The 19,433-nt window shown below is 41.7% G+C and overlaps 1 protein-coding gene across 1 annotated transcript in view; it reads right to left on the reverse strand.

Moving 5' to 3' along the window:
- Positions 1–264: 264 nt before the first annotated feature.
- Positions 265–19,433, reverse strand: part of DUSP10 (dual specificity phosphatase 10) — a 39,476-nt gene continuing 20,307 nt past the window's right edge. The window contains exons 3-4 of the mRNA XM_061160076.1: positions 4,485–4,856; positions 265–802 (exon numbers count right to left, since the gene is read on the reverse strand). Coding sequence (XP_061016059.1) covers positions 537–802; positions 4,485–4,856 — 638 coding nt within the window. The 3' untranslated portion in view covers positions 265–536. The remainder of the gene's footprint in view (positions 803–4,484; positions 4,857–19,433) is intronic.

A 19,433-nucleotide genomic window follows, 5' to 3' on the forward strand; every position in this document is an offset into this window, starting at 1 on the left:
AAGAATGTGAAGGGTTCTTAGACCACTTAAGCTGCCCTGGTCTTCTCTTTGCACCAGTGAGCACAGCAGGGCTTGGTTTGGTTGGGTTTTTGTTTTCTGTAAGGACAGGTCAGGCAGATCCTAGGTCTTCATGATTCAATGTCTTTTCTACTTACTTTGGGTTCTTTTTAATTGGTTTAAAGTGTAGTATCTTCGGTCTATGAACCTGCACAGACTAGTTAATCGTAAACTCTACAAATAGCTTAAAAGGAAAAGGGGAAGAAACAGGTTTTATGATATTTTTATTGTTGGCTTAAAAAAATTATTTCTTTAGACTCCCTGCTTTGTCAGTTGGTGGGAAGTAAATCTCAATGGCATCAAAAGTTAAATTCTTCTCACACTGGTTAAAAATAAAGTTTTTAAACAAGTTTGCTTCCATTCACAAACTTTACCCCCATCTAAAAAAAAAAAAAAGAGAAAAAAGAAAAGAAAGAATCCATATTCCTTCCTCTTCATCTCCTAATGGAGAACAGTCATCCTTTCCAGCCAGACTATGGTCACACAACTGTCTCCACACCCATCAGCTTTGGTGTAAGGATTCGCGGTGTCACACCGTTGTTCAGGTCTTCCTCAAACTCCAGCAACTGCCCCATGAAGTTAAGGTTTGGGGAAATAATTGGTCGTTTGCCTTTGACAAATTTATAAGCATCAGTCATGGTCATCCGCGTGTGCTTCATCAAGTAAGCAATGACGATGGTGGCAGAGCGGGACACCCCCGCCTGACAGTGGATGAGCAGCCCCTTCCCACACTGGTGAGCTTCCTCTGGAATGAGGGAGAAAAGCAAGAGGTGCCGGGGAGGGGAAAGAGAGATGGAGGGAGAGAGGTTAGCGTTTATCTAGACTTGATGACGCCATATTTTGTAGAGAAAGACGACATTAAAATGGTTTGGAAACTAAGTATAATCTCCTATTTGTGTCTGTTTATGTCACAACCTCCAGAACTGGCTAAAAGCCACATTAGCTTGAATAAGAACCTACATTTCTACATTTAGACAGAAGACTAGGTGAAAGAGTCATTCACCATAATAGTGGACTTCACAGGTGATGGTGGTCAACTGAGGAAGGAGCCATGACATCATCAGCCTAAATGTTAAACAAGTCACTGGTTAAGTAGACCCTTCTGATTAAGGATGCTAATTCCCATCGTCACACTGTGTCACTTATTGAAACTAGTGTTATTAACAATGTCCCTCCCACCTGTGATAGAGAAAAAGCACTTCTTTTTTTATATTGTAGAACTGCTCTGTACAGGAACTAGTATTAAATAGATAAAGAGTTTCAGTCTTAGGAAATGCTGAAGGAGGCTAAAGGAACAAAACTAGAAAGTTACTGTGTTCAGCATCTCACCAAAAAGCCCTACTGTTGCAAAACTAAAGACTTGCAGTATTCAGGCACAGGGTGTGACCTCCATCTGAACTGTCCAATCCCCTCACATCCATGCATGTTGTTCTAACATGGTAATGACATGGAAGACAGAGGAATTTCAGTGATGGCTCAGAATCCAGGGCAATTGAAAAAGATAATACTTTAAAGGTTTTCAGATATATTAAAAACCCAGGAGAACAGCTTGTGGGCACTGTCTGAATGAATTCTTAGTGACACTTCTAAACTATTGGCTTGGCCAAAAAGTTCATTTGGGTTCTTGGAGCATACGAAGACCCGAGAGAACTTTTTGGCTAACCCGATAAAAGTCATCCCAAAGAGAGTATCCCTGAAAAATATACCAATTAGAAGACTAGGAAAGGAGTATGTAAAGGAGAGCCACATTTTAACATAAACTACTTCTACTGGTTACTCACTCATAGCTCAATAAAACAAACATCGTGCAAATTTTCATCTTAAAAATTCAGAGATTTGACTTACTTCTCATAGATAACAGTATTTTACAAAAGCATCTCCTGTTTTCAATTTCTTCTTTTTAGCACACACTATTTAATGGCCTCCACCCCAAGAGTGGGAAGCATGGGGATTAAGAAGATGAGCCACAAAGGGCTAGGTCTGGCCATGGTTCCACCTTGCAGAGGAACTTGCATGAATCCTGTAACTCCTCAGAGGCTCAATCCCCCGATCTGAATAATGGGAGTAATACTAACCAGGCACAAGGAAATACAGGAATAATATCAGCCGACACAGCAATAACCAACTGTCATAGTTAAGTCCTAAACCTAGACTCTGCTTAGTTTACATCAGCCTCTCTGTGAATGCTATTATGTTTCTAAAACAGGGTGTGTTTTTCTTAAAGCAAGACTGTAAGATTTCAGTTTACCCAATGATATAACAATGAAAATTTTAAAATTGTGCCTGTTCAGGGTGTGATGTGGACCTGTTTCCAGGCTTTAACGCTATTTATTTTTTTTTTTTTGTTTGTTTTGTTTTCTTTCTAAAAAACCAGGTGAGCCTGAATAATTTATAAGGAATGTGGGTGCTTTGATCGAAATCCTCTTAGACCCTAAGCACATCTGACGCTACTCATTAAACAGAAAACAATTTCCTAACTTCTCTCAACTGGAACTAAGACAAAAAATTGCACTCATGACATCATATGTCAACCAGGAAGTTCCTCATCTACTTGGATGCAAACTTTTCTCCCTTGGGACTCAAAGTTTGATTCAGATATCATTAATAAAGAATTTAAGGTATCTTTACATCCACAAGCATTATGCATTAGAACTATTGTAACATTTGACTTACAGAAAAATCCAAACAAATTTTTTGGCCAACCCAATAATAGAGCCTTGTAAACACTGCCCAAGCATCTAGCCCCAGTGTCTGGCCTTGGAGTCAAGAGCATTAGGCTCTGGTCCCTTCTCCAAGTTCCTACAATCTAGGAGAAGTCACTTTACTTTTCTGAGTTTAGTGACCACTTGGAATTTCCTTCCAGATTGAACATTTCATAGCCCTGCAAAACCAGGCAAGATTAGCAAGAAAATGCCTGGGCCAAGTGACCAGAGCTGCCAACTCTACAGCAAATCTACCTCCTTCAATGGCTGATAAATCCAAGTTGTTTTTTTTTTTTTTTTCTGACAAAGAAGCATTGAACATGAGTGCATTCTTCCTGAGACAGAGGCCAGTAACAACCTGCTACAATATTTAGGAAAAGGACTGGGTCACTCTTTTGTATAAGAAAGACTGGAGTCACTTGAGAAAAAAAAATTGTTGAGTACCAGGTCCTCTCCAAATGATCATTTAAGCCTTGCAACAGTTTGAGGCTTAGAAGCAGCAAAAGTTAAAGTTGAGGATTAGGGTTAGGCTGGTTGTTGCTTTCTTCTGGAAAGTAAAGCCTGCTGCTACTAGAACTTTCTCTCCTTGAGAACTACATGGGCTATACTATTTGATCTTTTCTACTTCAATGAGCCTGGGTGAACTAAGGAAATCTAGCATCATCTCATGAGCACTCAACTTCACACCCTTTGGCTACACAACCTTTAAGAATGGAGAGACAAAGAAAACTGAAGGGGAATACTACTCCCCACTCCCCCCGCCACCTTTGCACGGATGTGATACATAAAGATGTTCACTATAGCACTATGTTTCTGAAAAATATCCTTCAGAAACACTCCTTCAGCAAATGCTACCTTGATCTCAAGCAGTGGCAATTGACTCAAGGTAAGGGAGACACAGATGAGCTTAGAAGCCCGTGTCATATTTACAATACAGCTAGCACTCAGAACCTGCAGGGCATTGGTTCCTGGATCCCTCTACTTCCATGGATAAAATCCATGGATGTTCAAGTCCCTTTATATAAAATGGCACAGTACAATCAGCCCTCCATATCCAGAAATTCCATCAGTGGTTGGCTGAATCTGCAGAGGTGGAACCTGTGGATACTGTGCTCTGCTGTGCTTAGTCACCCAGTCATGAACAACTCTGCAACTCCATGGATTGCAGCCCGCCAGGCTCCTCTGCCCATGGGGATTCTCCAGGCAAGACTGGAGTAGGTTGCCATGCCCTCCTCCAGGGGATCTTCCCAACCCAGGTCTCCCGCATTGCAGATGGATCCTTTACTGTCTGAGACACAGGGAAGCTCACCAGAGGGCAGGCTATATTTTATTCCCTACAAGACGCCAAGGAATCTCAGTAGACCATATACGCCTGCACCTGCTTTGACCACCAACTTCTTCCTTTCTACCAACTCTTTTGAGATGATGTCATAGAACATCTCGATGCTAACCCCTGCCACTTTTTCACTAAGAACTGGAGAGATGAGGAGGTCTCACTGAATGGATTCCCAACCCAGCTGAATGACTGTACTTTGATAACCATGGCTCCAAAACACTTGCCGGGTTATGACGTAGGAGAATACTCTGCACCAGATGGTGGAGCCCAAAAACACTTCCGCGTAGCTTTTCTGCAGCTCAGGCAGAAATCTTGGACCTGCTATCAAAGCAAAAAGCTGGAGGGAAAAGGAAGGTGGAAGATGAGAGTTCCCCGTGGGAGATAGTTACCGATGAACTCAAAAGCCTCTTCAAAGTACTGCCGCAGGTTCTGCTTGTTGCTGTCGGTGGCCGGCAGCCGCTTGTAGTTGAACAGGCCTTTCTCGTAGTGGTAGAGGGGCAGGTGGGTGGTGACGTTGATGACGTAGCCGATGTTCAGCCGCTGCATCGTGTCCAGGTCCTGAGCGTCCTGCTCGTTGCCAAGGAACAGGAAGGGCAAGATGGGCGTCAGCTCGGCGTTCTCGATGTCGGGGGTGCTGGGGATGGACTGAGGTAGCATGCTCGAGGCCGCAGACGCGCCGCCCCCCACCTCCCGGCACTCTTGGAGCTGGAGGGAGTTGTCACAGAGGTTTTCATGGTTCTGCTTAAAACTGCTAAGTCCACCTGGAACACAAACATAGGAAGTGAGAATGACTCCCCCCTCGAACTTCAGAGCTGGCGGAAGAATGAATGTGTGTAGTTGCTTATTGTATTTTTTTAGAAAGAAAATCAAAACACAAATGAAAGTCCGTTGGGAGACCCAGGGCAAATTTCGGAGGCTGCATGCAGTAGTTTGGGTTTATGCCTTTTATCCAAACTGGGGCATGTTCCCCTGGAAAGAGTTCCACGAAGCATCAGGCAATTTCATTAGCCGCACATTTGATCTGCCCCTAAGAGTCATATGCTCAGTGGCCTATATACAGCCTTGCACTTTAGGAGCCCAGGAAGGCACAGATGACTTCCTCGGGTGTAGAATTTCTGCCAGTAACTAACTGGGCAGTGGAGGTGTGTGACTTGCACCCTTTGTAAGCTCACCTCACCCAGAAGGCCAAGTTTGCTCCCAAACAAGAGAGTGGTTACAAGCAAGGACCTTAGAAGAACCCAGATTATCTTGGTTATAATCCCAGTTCCACCACTTCCTGGGTCTGTGATCTGGATAAGTTAATTTCTCTCTCTCGGCCTCAAATTTCCCATCTGTAAAATGAGGGTAATGACATATACCTCTTAGTGTGATTAGGAATCTGGTATACAGGGATCCGGAGAAGGCAATGGCACCCCACTCCAGTACTCTTGTCTGGAAAATCCCATGGACAGAGGAGCCTGGTAGGCTGCAGTCCATTAGGTCGCTAAGAGTTGGACAGGACTGAGTGACTTCACTTTTCACTTTCATGCATTGGAGAAGGAAATGGCAACCCACTCCAGTGTTCTTGCCTGGCGAATCCCAGGGACGGGGGAGCCTGGTGGGCTGCCATCTATGGGGTCGCACAGGGTTGGACACCACTGAAGCGACTTAGCAGCAGCAGCAGCATACAGAGATCCATACAAAATATGCAGACCTCCCCCTCATCAAATGCAGTATCATTTATGGGAATATATATTTTAAGGAAATCTTCTGCCCAAAGATATCCAGCTAGATGCATAAAGATGTTCACTACAGCAGTATCTGTTTTCTAGAAAGGCCAAGTAAAAAACAAAAACATTTTTGAAAAGAGAAAAGTTGTCAGTCACCCAGGTACAATATTATGTAGCCATTCAAAGTTGTGAAAGGCATATGAAAATAAAGACTATGTTTCTATTTAATATTAAATGAAAAAAGCTGATTAAAAAATGTTCACCATCCACATGATCAAAAGCTAAAGAACCATGCAAAAAAGAGCACTCGTTTAAATTAGGAAATGTATGGATTATAGTCTGTTGTTTAAACTTTTTCTTTAATATTTGGTAGATGTGTTTGTGGGTAAGCCCAAAGGATTATTATGAAGGTCAAGTTACACAATGTGCATGTAAGGGCTATGAAATCAGAGTTGACAGTATTACCTACTCAGCGAGCTCTAATTCTTATCAATCAGATACACTCTGGCCTTCCCTTTGAACACAGGCAGAAGCTGGAGATCTCCTAGAAGCTGAAAGTCATCAGAACACAACATTTACCACTCCCTCTGTCCTCCAGACAGATGCCTTACTTCTCTCTTGATAGTTTGAGGAGATAAGAGAGGAAACATAAGTGTGAACAGGATATGGTTGTGTTAAAATAAATACAGGAAGTCGAACTGTTCACCAGTTTCTGAATCTATGTCCTGCTCCATTTCAAGTCTCATCTCTGCCAACCGCATCAGGAAGCTCCAGGCTGTAACCCAGACCAAGACTCAGTGCTGTTCACAGCCAGTTGCACACAAGTTGTAAAAACCCGGGAAATCACTATTTTCATTAAGATGCAGCCATGACTCAAAGGTGATTTGAAAGGAGTACTATCATGACCATCTGTGTCTAAACATATTTGAAAAGAAAAACAAGAGCTACAGATTCATTTTAATTAATTTCTAGAATTAAATTCTGCCTTTACATCTTATTAGTTCACTCTGCTATGAAATAATGATTAAAGTAAAAAGTTTGTCTGGATCCAAAGGGATCATTTTTCAAGCAGATGGAAGAAATGGAGATTACCAGAAAAAACTTCATTAGTGAAATATCTAAACAAGAATTTGAAATTACCCACCATCACCAACACAAGCTCCACGAAAGAGACTGAAGAGTTATTTAGAAGTCTGCTCAGCTCTGGCTCCATAAAATCCTAGCAAACAGTTCCACACCAGTTCTGTGATGGGAACCTAGTTCACTTTTTTTTCCTTAAGAAAAAGACAGTTGTTACAGTTTTCCATATAAGATGAGAGGACAGAACAACAAAACAAACTCAAAAGAAGCCTTTAGGGGGTAGGTGGAGGAGGGGGGGAGGCTTCTCTGTGTTCTTATTTCGGGTACTCAAGCTGTAATTTGTCTTAAAAGCAGCTAGTTTGAAAAAAAAAAAAACTGCACGCCAGAAAACCACACACACAGAAAAAAAGCAGCATAGAGCTTTTTAAAATTCTGTCTCTACACCTCCTTCCCCAATGACATCAGCTGGAGACTCCCCACCTGCCCAGTTGCCATAGCAGTTACACAAAGACATACAATGACATCAGTTGGCATGATATCAGCTCTTTGAGTGCAAACAATACAAGAAGAACTACTTTGTTTAAGGCCTTTGGTGCAACTGTGTTCTGGGGAGCCAATGACGTAATGCTAACAGGTGGCATGAGCCTTCCATTTGCCTAATGGGGGGAGAAAACCCATAGGGGAGGGGAAGAGAGGGAATTGGAGACAGACAGACACAAAATGCTCCGGATCCCAGGGGGTGCTCACGTGCGAAATTATGTGTATGTTTAAGCCATGTGGGAACTCTGTTCATCGAATCTTTGGAGGCAGAGTGGATAGAAAAGGAAATATTCTAATTCACACATATTAACTAGACAAGGAAACGCTCATTGAAGGATATGAACAAACAGTCTGTTCAACTGCCAGTCTGCTGACCAATGTCAGCATCAGTTCTCCCTAAGGGTCATGCACATCAAGATACTGCAGTTAAAGAACTCTGAGGATGGTGCTTACAGCAAAATGAACCAGTAGAATCTTATAGTAGTGGCTTTGAGAGAGATGTCTGTAGGGAGGACTGTTTTCTTCCCTTAGGGGTTTGGAAATGAAGGGAAGGAGGAGGGCTCATGTGGTTCTCTCTTCCAACGACTTTCCCTCCTCCCTACCTTACCACATCCCATAGAAGCCAAACAGACTGGTCACTTCATGAGGAGTTTTGATTATCTTGTATTTGCTAGGACAACATAGGAACATTACAAGATGACAGAGGCAATGTAGCATGGTGGTTAAGAGAAGGGTAAGAGGCAGTCAGATACAGATTGCAACTGTGATTCTGTCTCACGAGAGTTGTAAGACCTGGTACAAATCTCTTTTCCTCATTAAGCCTCAGTTTACTGATCTGTGAAGTGGGCATAATATCACCCACCCAAAGAATCATGGTATAGGATACCTATGTAAACATATGATCGGGCATTTGATAAATAATATTTCATTACTACAATGTCATCATTGCTGCTGCCCTCACCTTCAGCAGATCTGCTGACTCTGAAGTTTGTGAGAACCCTCAACGCAGTGCAGTGATTCTGAGTCCAGACTGCTCAGCCTGAATCCCAGCACTGCCAAACACTGGCAACGAGACCTTGTACAAGGTCCTTACCTCTCGGCTTCTCCGTTTCCCCACAGGTGAAACAGGGTCACCTACCTTATCGACAGTCTTGAGAATTAAACTGATTTATAAGAATAAAGTATTTTGAAACAATATATAGCACATATTAAGCACCTTTTTCATTACTTTGGGAAACTACCATTTTAAAGACCTAAAAAAAAATTCTAAGACAAATACCATGTGATATCACTTATATGTGGAATATAAAACACGACAGAAATGAATCTATCTATGAAACAGAATCATGGATAAAGAACACACTGGTGGTTGCCAAAGGGGAGGAATTTAGGGGAGGGGTGGAGTGTGAGGTTGGGGTTAGCAGATGTAAACTTTTATATATAGAATGGATAAACAACAAAGTCCTACTGTATAGCACAGAGGACTATATTCAATACCCTATGATAAACCACAGTGGAAAAGAAAATTTTAAAAAAGAATGTGTATATAGGTGTAACTGAATCACTTTGCTATACACCAGGAATTAATACAACATTGTAAATCAACTATACTTTCATGAAAAAAAGAAAACTAGATATCTCAAAAAAATTTCTAAAGAAGCCAGAAAAGGAGGAAAAATAAAGTACAAACTGAATTAATAAAAGAGCTTCAAGATATGAGGTTCTAACCCAGAAAAAAATTGTGCTTAATATAAAGACTCTAAATGATAGATAAGCTAATGTTCGAGAGCTTTTATTTTAAAAGTTTATCGAAGAGGAACTAGGAACCAAGGTATCTGAGCAATTTTATAGTTTAAATAATATACTTTTATTATAAAGAAAGCAACAGCATCCTGTCTTTCCTAAACAAAGCATCTGATTTCATTTTCTTCATCCTAGCTTTCCCAAGAAAAGTCTGCATGTCTTTGGATTCCTGGTTTTGCCAGAGGAGAATTGAGTGTTTTCAATCAAATGCCTCTTCTCCCCTCCCTTCGCTTCTCTCCCCTGTGCCCCCAAGTCTCACAGACTGAGTGATCTCTCCAGACACAAAATTCCTCGCAGTTATCAGTGCAAATATTTCCCAGGCATGAGCAACAGTCCTGGGGGCAGACATTTCAAACCTTATCTCAAAACCAGGTTCTCTGCCAAAATGAGTATGGTCAGCATGTGGATTCTGAATGGCAACAACAAAGAATACACAGTACCCCCACAAAATATGTAAAAACGCAACTGGTGAGTTTCCTCCAACAGAAGGTCAGTGCGGTGAGAGTACTACTGAAGCAATGGATTCTAGTTGAAGTGGGAAACCTCTCTTTATAGATGCATTTCAGCTCTTGTAGCTGTTTTGGCTATCCCAGCTCTAGAAACACAAGAGCCCTCTGTAATGTGATTCAGAAGCAGTGCTCTGGGTGGCAAATTAAAGAAACTACATCCAAATGCAGAATCTATAAGCAAAACATTTCCATCTTCCAAAGATGGCCAGCACTTTAGCACCCCAGCTTTTTGGCTGTACGCTAAGTTGAAAAGAGTATTTTCCAGAAATCTAATGAAAATGCTCACTGAAGGTCAGCAAATGGCATGAACATCCAAACAAAAGTGGAAAGGAATGCAAGATGGACTTTTCTACAAGCCTGCTGTGAGCATATTCATTGTTACTTTTTGTTGTCTAGATTTTCTTACTGGGTAATTAGTTTTTTAAAGTAAAGTGGTGCTTGATGATAGTGGTTAAGAACGTAGATTCTGGAGCCCTATTGCTTGTGCTGAGAATCGTGGTTTCCCTCCTAACTAGCTGTGTTACCTTGGTGAGTTATTTAACACTTTTGCATTTCAACTTCCACACCCATCATGTGGAGCTAACAGTAGTGTTTAGGTCATAGAGCCCTTAATATGGCTAAGATGCTACATGAGTTATTACCACTATAAATGAGAAAGTGACTGTTAGAAAATGGGTCCTTGTGGATACTATTTTGTGGGTTCTCTGTGGAAACTGGAGTCCATCTGAGCAGATTCTCAAGATCCTATTCTCACAAAGCCTGAATAAATTGGAGCTGACGTCAGGCTTCCAGAGTAGAAAGTCTCAAAGAAGATGGGGTGGGTGGGTGGGGGATTCTTTCATACTTTTCAGGGAAGAAAATCACCCACCTTAACAGGAGAGAGGAATATTAGAATATTATAGGATATTAGGCATATAATCTAGATCCACAAAGATTACTTCTACCTCTTATTCTTTCAGAAATTGTCTTCATAAGTCATAGATGCAAGAGGGGATTTTATAGTAGGAATGGTTTCAAGTTCAATACCAGGAGGTATCACTAAACTGTTTTATGATCAGTTGTGTCCCCAGGGAATGCATATCCTTTCCTAAGTGAGGTGGCATTACAGAGGGAGAATGAGTCAAAAGTACTGTGTCATCAGGTGTAAGGTAAGAACAAAAGGGATAAAGAAACAACTTTGTTACCGGGGGAAGAGAGAAACTTAGAAGGCCGAGTCCAACAGTGTTGCTGGTAGAGACTGCGAGTCAGAGAAGAGTATCCCTATGACCCTTAAAATGATGTCATTTCATTGCTTACATGTGAACTGTCCAATGTGTGAAAAAACATAAGCAACAAGTTACCATAAAGGTTAAAACTCTTTAAGAAAAATTAGGACCTTGAATTCAAAGGAGCACATTTTGATTATTTGGGCAGTATTTGTGTTCTGGGAAGATATATCTGTTCGTTTGTTAGTCCCTTGCCTCATGGATTTTGTACTGTTTGGTCTCTTTAGTAGGAGATACAAGTTCTCTACAGATGTACTTTAAAAGCCAAGTGTAGAAGGCAGTCTATTATATATCAGGCATCAGGGAAAGAGTGCAGGAATAACCCGATTTAAATCCCTTTGTACACAGGACTTAGCTACATGTTATAAGAAGATAGGTGATTTGTTGATATGTTTTGATACCAATAACTGTAGGGAAGAGATCAATCTCTCAGTCATGGATGGGTGATCAATCTCTTTTTGGAAATAACTTATGTAAGTTAAAAGATATGTAAAAGGATCTCTCTGGTGTCTGTCTTACCTAGTGACAAATCATAGGTGGAAATTACTTCAAGAATGCCCCTCACAAAATAAATATTACCCCTATCTTTACACCTAATAGTAATTTAACAAAGTTATATTTGGTGATATTTTGAGAGGAAAAAAAAAAAAACAGAAAAGTCTTCAAAAATTTATGCTAGAATATTCTCAAATTTTGAGTTAATAATATGGTCCTTTCTTTGAATTTTCTGCTGGACAAAAATCATAATTTAGACTATTAATGCTTACCTGAAATCAACATTCCAGATTATTTGCCATCCTTTCTACTGCAACAGCTCAGTAGGTTATAAACTCTAGCACTCTGGATCAGCTAAGACTTCGCTATAATATGTATCAAGAGTTAAAAGCAATAATTTTTGCTCTTTCCTAAATCTTTATATAATATGCAGTGTGCTTACCGCTAAATATTTGGTTCTACATACTTCTACAACTACTTCCAATTATTAACTTGTTTGGGGGCTCTGACTTCTTGTGTTTTAAAATATATCACTTCCTTCTTTGACAGATAGAATCTTTGTACTGCCCTCAATGGAAAGAATTTTTTTGTTGTTAATTCCTGCCTAAATATTTACCTCAAGAAAGCAAACAGAGTCAGAAAGATCCAATGACTTAGGAACTTTGACTTATAAAAACTGAAAATGAAGCTTTAATTGTATGCATTCCAAGAAACGCTGACACTGGCCTGTTGTTGTCAAAGTTTCAGTTTCTCCTTCTAACCCTACCGCCCTACCCTCAGCTCAGAAGTTGTCCCTGCTTCCTCCACTCGGGCCATAATCAGCTTGTTCTCTGATTCTAATAAGTCTGTTTCAGTTTTGTTTTGTTTGTTTATTTGGTTTGTTAGGAGACAGACAAAAAAGTGAAGGGGATGAAGAGGTACAAAATTCCAACTATAAAATATGTAAGTCATGGGGATGAAATTCACAGCGCAGGGAACATCAATAATATTGTAATAACTCTGTATGGTGACAGGTGGAAACTAGGCTTAGCATGGTGATCATTTTGTAATGTACAAGAATATTGAATCACTATGTTATACACCTGAGGCTAATGTAATATATGGCAATTATAATTCAGCAAAACATAAAGGGAGCTAATTTTATAGTATTCAAATAATAGATCAATAAAGCTACTTTAAAAACAAATCAAAAACAAACAAAAAAGCAACAAAAATGAAGTTGAACGTGGAATGAATTTTGAGTTTGGGATCAGCAGATACAAACTATTAGACATAGAGTAGATAAATAACAAGGTCCTACGATATAGCATAGGGAAGTAAATTCAATATTCTGTGATAAACGATAATGGAAAAGAATACGAAAAAGACCATATGTCTGGGTGTAACTGAATCACTTTGTTGGACAGCAGAAATGAACACAGCATTGTAAATCAACTATATTTCAATAAAATGAAATTTTCTAAGAAGTTGCCTCACTACTGAATTGGTGGAGAAGAAAGCTGGGGATTAAATTTCAGCCTGCTGAAGTAGCTCTCAACTGCACAAAAAAAGCAGCTTCTTGTTACTTCCCTTGAAGGGTGCTGCACTTGCGTTGCCCCCTCCTTAGCATTCGTACTTTAAGGCTTTAATGAGTAACTAGTGTTTAGGATAGAGCAGTTTAATCTGTGTGTATTTGAAGAACAGGGGCAGATTGTTTGAGAGCATACTTCGCTCTCCAAGTATGTAAATACAGCCTGTTTCTTTAAATCTGTTACCTCATTTATTTACATTAGAACAGAAAGCACTGCCAGAAGCAACAGCTGATGACAGTCATGCAATTTTCCACAAAGACAACAATTAAACAGCTTTGTGTTCTTTTAATGAGCAGATGACTTTTCTGAGAGCAGGCTTCAAACTTAAGATCGCTGAGTTCCCACAGCCAGGAGGAACCCCTCAGGTTTGGCAGAAGTCACTATGACTTTAAGGAAAAACACCCTTTGACCCCCGTCCTGCTAGCCTACCTCTGTTAGCTTCTCTTTCTCCCTCCCCACCCTCCCCCTGCCTCTCTCATAAAACACTTTGGAAAGAAAACAAAAGGGAGATTCTACCTGGAACATGTTTGATGCTTAAATGTCCAATGGATCCACACAATATTTTTGAAACCTATTTTTAAAGAGTTGAAGCGAAGATGGGAAAAGTGGTCAAGCCTCCCTCCTGTCCCCCCAACCCCCAACACACACACCACGAGGCCCCTGAGTGTAGAGAATACCATCTTTACATCACCCTCCCCATTCTGTCTCCTAAAAGTTTCAGGAAGCACCATCTTGAAGGCAGATCAAGCCAGTTAATCCTAAAGGAAATCAACCCTGAATATTCATTGGAAGGACTGAAGCTGAAGCTCCAGTACTTTGGCATACCCAATGGGAAGGGCAGACTCATTGGAAAAGATGCTGATTCTGGGAAAGACTGAAGGTAAAAGGAGAACAGGGAGGCAGAGGATGGTTAGAGAGCATCACCAATTCAATGGATAGAAATCTGAGCAAACTCCAGGAGACGGTGAAGGACAGGGACATCTGGCAGGCTACAGTCCATGGGGTCTCAAAGAGTGGGACATGACTTAGGGACTGAACAATAGCAGCAGCAACCTGGAAGGCAGAGGGCAGGCATAATTGGTTTTTCCAAGTCACTTCTTCAGCCTGAGGGGCAAGAGAAGTTGTCCATGCTCCCTTAGGCCGAGCCTGGACTGGTTGGAGCTGACCTCTATGGGTCCAGCTGCACCCTTCTCCCCCCAGTCTGTCCAAAGTCCCACGTTATGGACTTCATTTCCATTGGGAGTTCATCTGCCGTGAGACTGACCTTCACACCCACTCACAAAAATGCCAATTAAAGAAATTAACGCAATAGCTCTTCTTTTCAAGACAGAGCTTTGGGATTCAATCAAGGGAACAGCTTTCTGCTAAAAAGTGCACCTATCAAACTACAGACAGTATATAGAGGGGCTGATAGAAAAGACAGCCAAGTTCAAGCCTCTTGTTCCTGAAAACGTGAAAAGTTCAGATTTCCTTCTGGTCCCTCCACATCTAAACTTTACCTATTTCATCCCAGGCCAACCAGTTCCTAGGGAGAAAGGCACATCACAAACACACAGCTCAGGCCTATGGGTTTTCTAAACAGACACACCTGTTACATGAACACAACTTTTAAAATCTCTTTTAGTGACTTTCCTGACAGTCCAGCGGTTAAGACTCTGTTCTCCCAGTGCAAGGGGCCTAAGTTCAATCACTGGTTAGGGAACTAAGAGCCTGGAAACTTGAACTAAGACACAGCACAGTCAAATATATAAGTAAATATTTAGAAAATCTCTTTTATCTGAGAGCAAGCCCTCCCAGATATTTTAAGATTTGAGTGACAGGCTGACGATGCCCCTTCCCTCTCCCCACCTCCCTCCCTCCCCATCGGTCAGGGTCCAATGGGAGGAGATGGATGATCAACATATAAAACACAAATAAAAAGATAATGATTAATGACAATGAGGGCCATGAGGTGCCCTCCATGTCTTGGATGCTGTGAGAGGGGGCCGATTAGATCAGGTTTCAGGGCAGCCTCTCTGGGGATAAGAAGGGATTGACCGGTTTGGAAAACGGCTAGAGGGGAGGGGACCCAGGAGAACAGTTGAGGCAGAGAGGACTGCACTAGAGGCCAAGGCAGGACACTCATGAGGCCTTGATGACTCAAAGGGACAGAATGTGATGAAGCAGAATGAGGGAGCGAGAGTGATCAGAGGAGGCCCAGGAGTCTGCAGAGGGCCTCTTAGAGCCGTTAAGCAATTGGGATGTTAATCTAACTTCAGCAGGAAACTCCTGAATGTTTAGAAGTCCATAAAACATGATCAATATGAATTTGAAAGGGAAAGAGAGAGAAGAGTGAGAAAAAAGTTATTAATAATTTGGCAGATGGTACAGTTTATCTATACTCCAAACCTGGGCAAAATTCATACCCTTCCTTTTGCAGAATACACATTTTGTACCCACTATGGACTGACTGTGTCTCTCCCTGTCCCCACCCAAATTCTCATGCTGAAGCCCTAATCCCTAATGTGATATTATTTGGAGATGGGACTTTTGAGAAATAATTAGGTTTAGATGAGGTTATAAGGCGGGGTCCTTATACAGGGGGTTAGAACCCTTATAAGAAGAGACAGCAGATACCTTGGTCTGTCCCTCTGTGTGTGTCTCAGACGGAGGACACAGCAAGAAGGTGTCTATCTGCAAGCCAGGAAGACCTCACCAGAACCTGACCATCCTATATTCTGATCTCGGACTTCTGGCCTCCAAAATTGTGAGAAAATAAATGTGTGTTCTTGAAGGCACCCAGTCTATGGTATTTTGTCATGGCAACCCAAGCAGACAAACACAACAATGCTTTTAATTCCCACTATAGCTTACTTTTTGAAAATATAAATTATAATGCTTACTTTGGAAGTACCATACCCACGGCTGCGGACTGCCTGAGAATCTGACCCCTGGGAGCCAGCCCAAGTAGGTACCATATCTCAAATTCAAGCCAGAAGTGGTCCAAGGTCAAGATGGGAAAGCTGCCTAAAGCGTGCCTGTGGAATCTTCCGGAACCTTTGTGCCACAGCCAGCTACAAGCAGAGGAGCCCATTTCTTCCCCAAAACACATGCCTCCTCATTAGTTATACTCTCCCCGTGGAGCAGTGCTGACCCATGTCCTTCCTGCAGCCTCTCTCTGGGTTGAAGAAAGGTTTAGCTGGAGACTTTCTGTGTATCAGGGAGGCCACTCGATACCATGTTAGGGCTTCTCCTCCTCTGTTCACTAAAAAGCTCAATACCAGTTAATCCATCAGGAAGGATTAAGGAAGGGGGGCAAAAATCCATGAGATCATGCTGGAAGGCTAGAGAGGGGAGAATGTTAACAGGAGAAGAGAGCCATAAAACACAAAGCCGTGTTTTCCCCAAGAGCTCAAGCAGATACTCTCCACGCTTGTTTAGGTCTCTGAAGAGAGGGGAAAGCATTCTTTGCTTTGCAGCGCAGGAGTTTAAATAATGAAGCATTGCTAAACAAACAAACAGAGGAAAGCCCAGTAAAGTTATTCATTAAACAAGCCCACTGTACAAAAGGAAAACTGTTGCTTAATGATCCACCTCCCCTGAGGACCAGCATTTATCTTAGACCCCAAATTAAACACATCACAACTTCATGGCAAAAGTATGTTTCCCAGAGGGATTTAAGTAGAGTCCAATTAAATAAATCTCTAGAAATATCAAGAGCAGGCCTCAGGAGAGAACATATTTCTACTGTGAAACATTCCCATTGGAAATCATGTTCGTAAAAGGTCATCTACAAACAGCCATGACAAGAGGAGGGGAAGAAAGGCAGGAAGCGAGACGGAGTCTTGCAAGTGAAGGGTGGGTTTCATCCTTACTATTGTGTAGGGAAGCGCCGGGCAAAGAGTGCTGTGAGCATCTCCGCTAGCTGTGGGTGACACTCCCATGTCCAAACAAACAGCTTTTACAAGGATGTGTTTTCATATGATCTGGGGGTCAAAAGGCTGTGGCTTAGGGAATTCAGGAAGTGGCAGGGGAAAGGATCAAGTGTCAACATCAAACCATGAGTCGTTTTACTGAACCAGAGTTTTCAGTTCACAAAAGGCATAGCAACAACTTCCTCAAGCCACTGAGCTGAATTCTATATTTGGCAAGAATACTAAGCAAGTCTGAGCATTAAGGATAAACTGCCAGAAAGAGCAGGCATGAGCTCTCTTGGCTCAAGGATTCACTGAGTCAGCCGTGCCCAGTGGTCTAAGCCCCACATGAGGGCTGAACTTGGAAAGATCAGCCTAGAGCCAGGTGAGGGGCCTTGGTGTGCCGAGAGATACACGAGTTTGCACCAGGTCAAAAGCTGGTGTGCCCCCATGTCATGGATCACCTGCTGGGATGAAAGGGAAGGAAAACTAAACCAGGAAGCCAGTACATCTCTGGCAGGGAGGACTGGGATCATATATTTCCAGAGTAGACTTGAGGTTTAGTGGAAGGTTGGCCAGGTGATGGTTGGTTCAACCTGGGATGGGCAAAAAGGAGAGGAAATTTGAGATGCACCCCACGTCTGGCACCGGCAGGGTGCCAGCCCCCTCCCTTGAAGCCAGGCCTAACAATGCTCAGGGAACAGACATCCTGACAGCAGGGACTTGGAACACTGCCCCTGCTTCCATGCTGCAGTTGTACTGGGTGCTAGCTCTGTGACCCCTCATGCCACTTCTAGCAAACCAGGGGTTTGGATCATCTGTAAGTTTCTCCCAATTTCAGCATTCTATAATTTCAGCACAGTGTGGACAAACTGGACATCGATGAACAACCACGAGAGCCATTATCATGGGATTTATGAACCCTAGTGACCTGCCTCCCACCTCAGGACTTCTGCACGTGTTGTTCCCTATTCCTGGAACTCCCTTCCCCTAGGTTCTCGTGTAGGTGATTCATACCTCAGATCAAACAGGATCCCGTCGTCGTAAAGGTCTTCCTTTAATTTACAGCAACTTTCCCACAGATCTCTTTCACTATATTGTGAAGTTCTAAACTTTCATAGTCTTCACTGATCGCTTATCTGAAATCACTTGTTAATTTCTTCCCTTGTTTATTCTTAAAGTGCGGATCCCAACAAAGCCGAGCTGTTGTGCATCTTAGAGGAAAAACAACATCACTGCCCTGTGGCTCAGGCAGCCGCTGCACTTTCCAGCAGCATGATTTCAGCAAAGTTCCTTAGCCTCCTTGCACCCAAGCTTCCTCATTTGCAAAACAGGGCTAATAATAGCTCCAACAGGCAACAATGGAGTCACTTCAAGGATTTAATGAACTAATACTGGGAGTTATTCATAGAAATTGGGAGTGTGCACTATTTGGCACCTAGAGCCATACCTGATTTTTATAGTAGGTGCTCATTAAATGTTTCTAGAGTTTAAAGAAGAGACATATTAGTTGAGATAGGAAATGCCACTGAGGATGGAAGAATAACCTGTTTGAAGTCAGGAGACCTGAATTCCAATCCCATCTCTGCCAATTACTAGCTGAGAGTCCTTATACTGTAACTTCTCTGAGTGTCAGTTACAGGTAAATAGCTATTCCTAATTTATATCTCAGACTTCCTAGGTGGCACAGTGATAAAGAATCTGCCTGCAATGCAAGAGACATGAGTTTGATGCCTGGGTCAGGAAGATCCCCTGGAGAAGGAAACTGCAAACCACTTCAGTGTTCTTGCCTGAGAAATCCCATGGACAGAGGAACCTGATGGGCTATGGTCCATGGGACCACAAAGAGTCAGACAGGACTTAGTGACTGAGCAGCAACAAAACTTATAACTTCCTTGTAAAGAAGAGAAATATTGACTATGAATGACAGAATTTCTTGACACATTGATTACAAACAATAAGCAGTATGGTTACATATTTATTAAAAATATTTCTAGATTAAATGAGCTTTGGAATGAGAGGGAAAAGATCCAGTTCATTGTAAAGATGTACTATATGTTGCTCAGCATATATTTTTAAAAACTTTTTAATCTTTTAAATTCCTAGCATATATATAATGCTAGGAATTTAAAAGATTAAAAAGTTTTTAAAAATATATGGTCTCTGAAGATAAGTCAAATGAGAGAAAGAAAGCGATGAAGGAAAAATCAAGGAAATTTAGCAAAAGGCCTGGCAGAAGAAATGTTTTAAGATTCCTCGAATACCCTGTGATAAACCACATTGGAAAAGAATATGAAAAAGAAGGTGTGTCTGTCTAGCTGTAACTGACTCACTTTGCTGATTTCTGTACAGCAGAAATCAACATGACACGGTAAATCAGCTATACTTGAATAAAATTTTTAAAAAAGAACACCTGAAGTGATGCCAGCCCATTGAGACTTGTGTAGGACAGGTACAGGGCCAGCCAGGTGAG

This window comes from Dama dama, chromosome 14, assembly GCF_033118175.1.
Source record: "Dama dama isolate Ldn47 chromosome 14, ASM3311817v1, whole genome shotgun sequence".
Taxonomy (NCBI): Eukaryota; Metazoa; Chordata; class Mammalia; order Artiodactyla; family Cervidae; genus Dama; species Dama dama.